General features: G+C 47.2%; 1 protein-coding gene across 3 annotated transcripts in view; it reads left to right on the top strand.

Annotated features, from left to right (window-relative positions):
* Positions 1-7648, top strand: part of GATAD2A (GATA zinc finger domain containing 2A) — a 44607-nt gene that overhangs the window by 24111 nt on the left and 12848 nt on the right. For all 3 annotated transcript variants that reach the window (XM_026038824.1, XM_026038823.1, XM_026038822.1), the window contains exon 3: positions 3193-3464. In XM_026038824.1, coding sequence (XP_025894609.1) covers positions 3202-3464 — 263 coding nt within the window. In that variant the 5' untranslated portion in view covers positions 3193-3201. The remainder of the gene's footprint in view (positions 1-3192; positions 3465-7648) is intronic.

Below are 7648 nucleotides of genomic sequence, written 5' to 3'. Positions count from 1 at the left end.
TTATTTTATTTTATTTTATTTTATTTTATTTTATTTTATTTTATTTTATTTTATTTTATTTTATTTTATTTTATTTTATTTTATTTTATTTTATTCCTACCAAAAAAAGCAAATAACCTGTTGCTGGATGCTAGTTCAGTGTGCAGCTGTAGTTCCTGTTCAAAACCTCCTGTAGATGGTCTGTGTTCAACCAGTACCTGCTGCTCGTGCTCGCCAGAAACATCAACAGGCTCCGGCAGAGCCAGAATATAACTTTTTAACTCCAATCCAGGGTTGTTTGTGGCTTGTAGCATGAAGCTGTAATTCGGGAATGGGCGAGGAGAGGGGAATGGGAGAGGAGGCAGGAGGTGGYGCACGGCGGTTTGCAAGGGCGATGCAAGGGAAAGTGGAAGCGTTTGTCACAGATTGCAGGGAAAAGGGCTCCTTTTAATTGTGTTTTTGGCTCCGTGGCTGTTCCCTGGACATGTGGGAGGATCTGCAGACCCTTTCTGGTCCTGCCTCGGGTACCAGGTTCGTCTTTGTGCTCTTGCTGCTCTGCTCTCCCAGGGAGGGACAGTTTGGAAAGGACAGTTTGGAAGACAACAAGAGATCCCTTTCAGTGCTTTCCCAAAAGGAAAGCGTATGGACACCTATGGAATCACAGGTGTCCGTAACATCACCAGCGTAGCATGAAGAGGTTACAGATCTGTGGAAGATTGGGGGATTTCGTTTGTTGTTCGTATGTTAAAAAGGTGGTGAATTGGTGATTTTCTTTGATAGGACTTTAAAATAGCTGCGTGTGACGGGGTAACCCMGTGGCCTGCAGCGCAGGAGGTTTACTGCATTTTATATCGTGCCTATCGTGTACTGAACTCYCTTTTGAATTGATCCTCGTGGTTAATCTGTTACAGGGATAGCCCTTTACCTGGGTGTCTCGATCCCCACACCTCGCTCTGAGCTGCGCCGTTCCTCGTAATAAAAAGCAGAGCCCTCCATAAAAMTTAACATTTTCTGTGTAATCCTGCCTTTCTCTCCACCTGTGACATGTTGCAGTAGTCCTGGATGCACCAGGATCAGCTCCTGCAAGAGTTAAAGCAGCCCTTATGGGCGGCGTCATTTAAGGCTCATCTATAATAAATATGACTTAACATCGCGGTGGCAGGGGAGCTGTGCAGCCCGGTTTCTGCATGCATGTGCATATACATCAATCTCGAGCCCGCGCTTGCAATCATCGTCAGGTTGGGCTGTAAAATCTCTATGCAATCTTGTCCCAAGGCCTTTCTGGCAGTGTGGGTGATGATGCTCTCCTGTCCCCGCACGCTTCCCAGGGGACGTTGCTGTGACAAAATACCTCAAACGCGTAAAGAAAACGTGCATTTTAGTCTGCAAAGGAGCTGTCCTAGCAGCTGCACTGTTCCTGGAAGGAAAACTGCCCCTGCCAAGTGTCCCCCGTGGGCTGTGCATGGGGTGGACACGCAGGGAGCTGAAGCCCCTTGCAAGCCAAGGTTGGAGCTGTGCGTGTCTGTACGGGAGTGTTGAGGATGTGGCAGGGATAAAGGCTGCTGCTGCTTTGGGAATCGTGGGCTGCAAGGGAACACTGTAGGAGTAGCGGGGTTTGAAGTCTGTTAGCAACTCGCAGGTGACGCAGAGGTTCAAATCCCTCGACGTGCGTCGAGGCTCGGTGGTCTAAATGCAGAGACGAAGCCACCTGAACAGGTTCCTTTCCAGAGAGGCAGAAGGTCCCTTGTCCCGGGAAGAAATGATGGTGGAGTGGCCACAGCGATGCTGGAATTGCAATGGGAGCGGGGTCGGCAGGTCTGGATTATGGGGTTTGCTCCGCGTCCCTGGAGCCGCCACATCCCCGGCTCTTCGCCTGGGCTCCTCCGTTTGCTCCCTTCCCTAAACGCCAAAATTGCTCATGGGACGCCCGCCTTTTTCCCATTGCTTGACGTTCGAGGGTGGCCAAGCTGTGCATGCACGTGCAGGGTGCGCTCCTGCAGCCTGTGCACTCCTGCAGCCCGTGCACTCCTGCAGCCCGTGCACGCTCGCTCCCTGCTCATGCTGCCGCTCACTTGCAAGGCCCTGCAATAACAGGCTGGGGAGAAGCAGAGGTTAACAAGACTTGCAGAATTCCAGCCTTTAAAATACTGCAGACACTTGCTCCAACTCCTGCCTTGCTGGCGTCACTCCCAAAATCCGCTTGATTTGCAGGAAAAGAAGAACCCGGCTGTGCCGACGGAAACTTCTGTGGCAGGGGCCGTCCCGCAGCGGTGCCGCCCGGCCCGCGATCCCRATCCCGACCCCGCGGTGCCGGCAGCCGGCGCAGACTGGTTTCTGGAAAGCGCTTTGTGTGTCGGGCTGCATCCTGGGAAGGGTCATGTGGAGCCGGGTGATGTCATGGGATCAAAGCCTGACTCAGCTCCCGGGGCGGCCGGTCCCGGTCCGGCCGTGGGCGCGGGCAGAGCCGAGGCGGCCCGAGCGGCGCCCGTGGCCCAACTTTCGGCGCCTCCGGCACGCAGGGAGTTAACYGGGATCCCCTGGGAGCCGAGCACTTCCTGTGCAGCCCTGGAAAAGCCGGGCTCATTCATTAGGAGGGGAGAAAGTAGCAAGTTGGCTCCTACAATGGCAGTGCCGTAGTGGCCGGTGGCCGCGCGCCGAGGACGCCCCTCGCGTCCCCAGCCTCCGCTCCCCGCCACTCACACCCGGGAAGAGCCCTAGGAAACCCATGGCAGGGCTCCCGCCGAGCTCCTGAGCGAGGGGAGTTGTAATTACTTCTATTTGCATACGAGACAAATACGTACGTTCTTCCTGCTCTTTGGAAAAGCTCCAAACTTTGGAATCGTGCCGGTTTGTATGTTCCCCCGCGCTCCTGTGCGGGTTTTCTTGACCGCTTGTGATCCTGCCTTATACTTAGGGGGTTTGGGTGCGGGTGTGGGGGTTTGGTTTGATTTGGCCTTTTTTTTGTTGTTTGTTTTTTTGCTTAGCATAAAAAGTGTGGGCATGGCGGATGCTCCGTGCTTAATAGCTGCCAACTGAGATGTATTTTGGCGATAGGGTACGTGGGCGTCCCAGCAAGGCTGCTGCTCCTCTTTGAGTTTCTTGTGCCGTAACCGCTGTACTTTGCCCTGTTTGGAAATTAAGGTGTTTTGCCCAACTTTTTTTTTCGGTGTTTTCTCAATGCTCTTAACTCATTTGTGTCTCCTCTTGCCGCAGAGCCTCACCATGACAGAGGAGGCATGCAGGACCCGGAGTCAGAAACGAGCACTCGAGCGGGACGTACCGCATAACGATGTGGACAGCAAAAAAATAAAAATGGAGAAAGGACTGTTGGGAGCAGACGTAAACGCTGAAGGCGACATGAAGATAAAAGCAGATCCTGGAGCTGCAAAAGTGCAAGGATTGTTAAAAGGTGGAGAAGTGAAAGCTACCATTAAAGTGGAGGTTCAGACCGGAGATGAACCTGTGGACATGAGTACCTCAAAAAGGTGAGTCCAGCCCAGCTTGCGCGGTGTTGCTTGTTGAGTTCTCTGCATCTAAAAGGTAGAATTAAACCTCATGGTGTGYGTTGCAGCCGTGCCTCCTCGCTTGACATCCAACAACTTGTTCCCTCAACTTTGTTGCTCGTTTGTCTTCTCGCTGGCTTTGACAGCAGTAGCTTCTGTAATGAGCAGCTGAGAAAGAAATACGGGTTTGAACAGAAAAATGTCCAAGTTGCAAAGCAGATGCGCTTGAGGAACACCTCACAAAAAAACGAGGCCTCATACAACAGCTTATGATGATCTCTTGAATGCAAAGTGCTACGAAGTCATTTTACTTTCTGCAACTGTTGCTTCAGTACGTGTAAAACAAGACCTTTTCCATCAATTTGATTGCGGCAAGGTTTGAARCTTCCTCACAAACCTTCTACCAAAAGGACAATTTAAAAAGTTGCTCAAGGAGATGTTTAAGACAGACTTTCTTGTCTAATACAGATTTGATAATTTAGGTAGCAGGAGATTGACTTCCATGGCAGAGTTGCATGCTTAGGAGTAAATCTCCTAAGGTGCCTTTTGGCATAATCACTGCTTGCTTTTTCTTTTTTTATAAAGAATATCTTAAAAGGATCAATCATACCAGAAATCTAATAAATTGACTACTGTAGTCTAACGTTCCTGTTACCTGTCCCTGCATGCACGTTCCCCCTGAATTCATAGGGGAATATTCAGAATATTCTTGCAACGTGAGCGAGCGTTTCTGCTCCCTTCTGTTGTAAGATACACAGATGGGAGGATGAACAAAACGATCTCTGCTCAACTTTCCAGAAAGCATCTGCAGTGAATGCATCTGTTTAAATTAGGAGAGAGAATATTCCCTCTCTTTACAGGGTTCTTATTTCAGGTAGGAATAAGATATTGTTATGTTTAGTTTCTGCAAGAGGGGAAAGTGTTTCCCTGCACAAATAAAATGCCCTTGTGTAAGGGGCAGCATGATCCCACGTCCACTGAACTTGGCCACACTGAATTTAATTAAGAATTTAATGAGACTTGGATCCCCTCTTTGGTCACTGCTTAAAAGTTAGGAGAAATTTAATGGTATATATGTGCATAAAGCTTTTAATATTAAGGAACTGAATTGTAATAAGTGACAAGGGATGAACTTGAGTAATTCTGCCCCTTTTTGAAGGGAACACAGCCCGTTTTAGGGTTCTGTTCCTGCTTGGTGATGATACCACTGGTTTCCCAGTGTGTGATTCCATTCCTGGAGCATAAATGTAGCCTTGCCCACCAGCCTCGGGATGCAGATAMCTCCAGGTGAATGAAAACTGACTTAAAGATGCTGGTGGTTCAGAAAAAACGTCCTCAAATTAATCCGATCTCTTGCCTATATAAGAATAAAATTGCTATTGCAAGGAAGGAGATTCCTAATTTCATAAGGATCTTTTTTCAAATATTGGACTTACTTTTTCAGACCTTAGCTCTTTGGAGAATTTAGCTCAGCTTTGAGAAAACTGTGTCTTTAAAGCAGTGAAACTGATTTTCTTTCTGGAGAGATGGAAAAGATCTCTTGCTTAAAAGGCTTGGATTGCTACAAACTCCTTGGGTTGGATAAATTCATTCTTAGTGATGTATGGTGTTTTGGCTTTGAAACTTCCTTAATGCTTTTAGAGCTGGAAACATAATATTTTCCTTGGGAAAGGGAGTCCGGCAATAATCACAGTTTAGCTGACGTAAAGCTGGTAGAATGGATAATCTCCGAAATCGGTTGATTTTTCGAGATTTGAAGTATGAACTTGGCAATATATCTCTGCATCAAGCTTACCAGGAAATAAAGTTTCTTTTACTTCTTTTTCTAGACCTTGAAATTAAAGTTAAAAATAGTATTTGGTTTGAGCACGCTCTCTGATGCCAGAAGAAACAGAAGCAAGCTGAAACGGTAGAAGTTTGGAGAGGTCACCCAAGGCCAAACCAAAATCTTGCTCCTCTCCATGGTGTTTTTGACAGTACTCAAAACTAGCTCTGCTGATGCGCAGTCAGGCTAGAGCCRGGGATGGGAGGAAGGAGGGAGTCTTCCTCTCCCGATACCAACACACTTCACATCCTTCCTTCTAGCACCGTGAGTGCCAAGTTACCAGACAAACTTACCTTAGCTCTAATAATTGGAGCTCGATCTAAAACAAGTTAAGGTTTGTTGACTGACAGAAATGATTCCTAAGATTTTTTTTTGTATCGGGTGGGATCATATTTAAATGTCACAATAATAACAATAGCTTGCCCCAGGGCAGTGGGTGGATTATGTGTTCTCAGATTAAACTACCARGTCTGGATTTTCTTGTAGTTTTTTTTTTCAATCAAAACTAGAAGCCTGATAAGCCCTAAAGTTGGCATTTTATTTATTTAGCTGCTTTTCCCCTGAGAACGCTTGCACCCATCTATTGTCTCCTGTCCGTTACATGCATGAATCAAATATACCCACTGCTTTAAGCTCCTGCTTCTTGAAATTATATGTGACCTGGTCTGGCTTGAGCCACGGCTTGTTTGCTTTGCTGAAAACCACCAGGAAAGATGAGTGGAGGATTTGTAGCCTGTCCTTACAACGGGGGCTTTCAGGCAAATAATCTATTCGAACTTTTTCTCCTCACCACCTTTAATTTCAGGTCTTGCAGGTTATGATTTGAATGCTTGGGGAATGCTCAGAATAATCACGTTGTCATTTTGTTGTACGGTGCAATTGAAAACAACTTTCTTAAACTTTCAAAMCAGTTTGCATTAAAAGCTGGTCCAGTGGCTGTGCTCTGGATGCTGAATTTTGGTGCTTTGAGGGTTTCTGAGCATATGTATATTATTTATTTATTTATTTCATTGGACAAATCATATTTAAAACTTTCTAAAGGGCTGGATTGGAACTCTGGAGTACTRATGTGTTCTTAAATATATGATGGGGCAGCCTCTGGCTAAGCAAACTCTCCAATGACCAGAATTAGCTGCAATCAGCATTTCTTTGGTGACAGGGAAGAGCCATAGGATCTAGAAAATGATACAGCCCCTTATTTCAGATCTCCTTTSCAGCTTAGGTGCATTTGAGGTAATAATTGCTTGTTCTGTGAGGGGATGTTAGAGCACCTCTGGTGCCAAAGTTTCTCGGAGTTCTGGTATGACGTTTTAATTGCGGGTGTAGTTTAATCAAATCCCATTCCATGAGGTGCGGGGAAAGGACGGGAAAGGAGCAAAGTCAACTGTGCATCCGTGTCATGCCATGGTCCCTAGATCATCCCAAACAAATCTCTTTATCCATCACAACTTCTTTGAGTTCTGTGGATAAAACAGCTCCAGTTGAATGGTGAACTCTAAGGAAACTCTGAGGTTTTAGATGGGGTTTTAGAGAGGAAGCAGGAACTCCAGAGGGCCCTTAGTGACTTAGATCTGTGATGGGTTCTTGCTGCAAGGTGTGAAATTCTGTTTTATTGGCATGAATGCTTAAATATGTATGTGGTGGCTCAGCTCTCATCTTCTGCCATCRGCTCCAAGTGATGGAGGAGGCAGCACTTGCAGGAGCAGAAGTAAAACTACAAAAGCAAAACTACTAAAACTACATCTTTATTTGGCTAAAGGATGTGCCYGGTGGCTTCAGGGGATGAAGGCTGTGGCATCAGGGCCGCCATCCCGAATTATTAACCACTTTCGGCAGTGTTTCCCCACAAGTGGCCACGCTCCCGCTGTCTGGCTTATTTTGAGGCATCTGTTTTAAATCTCTTGCTTTAATCTCGGGGTGGCAACAGGGCCGAGCGAGAGGAGAGCCCTGAGGAGCAGAGCGGGCGCGTGMTGCGTTTCATGCTCGAGCGCGGCGGTCGTATTCGAATCATGTATTTTTATATGTGCAAATCTTGCTGGGGGGTTGCAGTGCTTTAGCCTAGGGCTCATGGGGCCTCCTCGGGACGATGGAAGCAGCTCCCRGGGGAATTTCCCTCTTTTCTCCCCGAAGGCAGCGCTCGCATCGCTGGCGCCTGCAAACTCCCATCGGTTGCGTTTGGCTTCAGCCGCTCAGCAACGGGGTTTGACTAGTTTGCCATTGAGTTTTAGGGCTTTATTTTTGTTATTCCCCCTTCTCCTTCCCTGTAGTATCCCGGAAAAGACCGGGAGAGTTGTCAAGTATCATCTTGCGAGGTCGCTTCAGTAGCTTAAAGAAAAAGAGG

This window comes from Nothoprocta perdicaria, unplaced genomic scaffold (assembly GCF_003342845.1).
Source record: "Nothoprocta perdicaria isolate Ctin4 unplaced genomic scaffold, notPer1 scaffold_218, whole genome shotgun sequence".
NCBI classification, from domain to species: Eukaryota; Metazoa; Chordata; class Aves; order Tinamiformes; family Tinamidae; genus Nothoprocta; species Nothoprocta perdicaria.
Note: the sequence above shows the minus strand (reverse complement) of the source record. Positions and strands in the feature narration are given on the sequence as shown.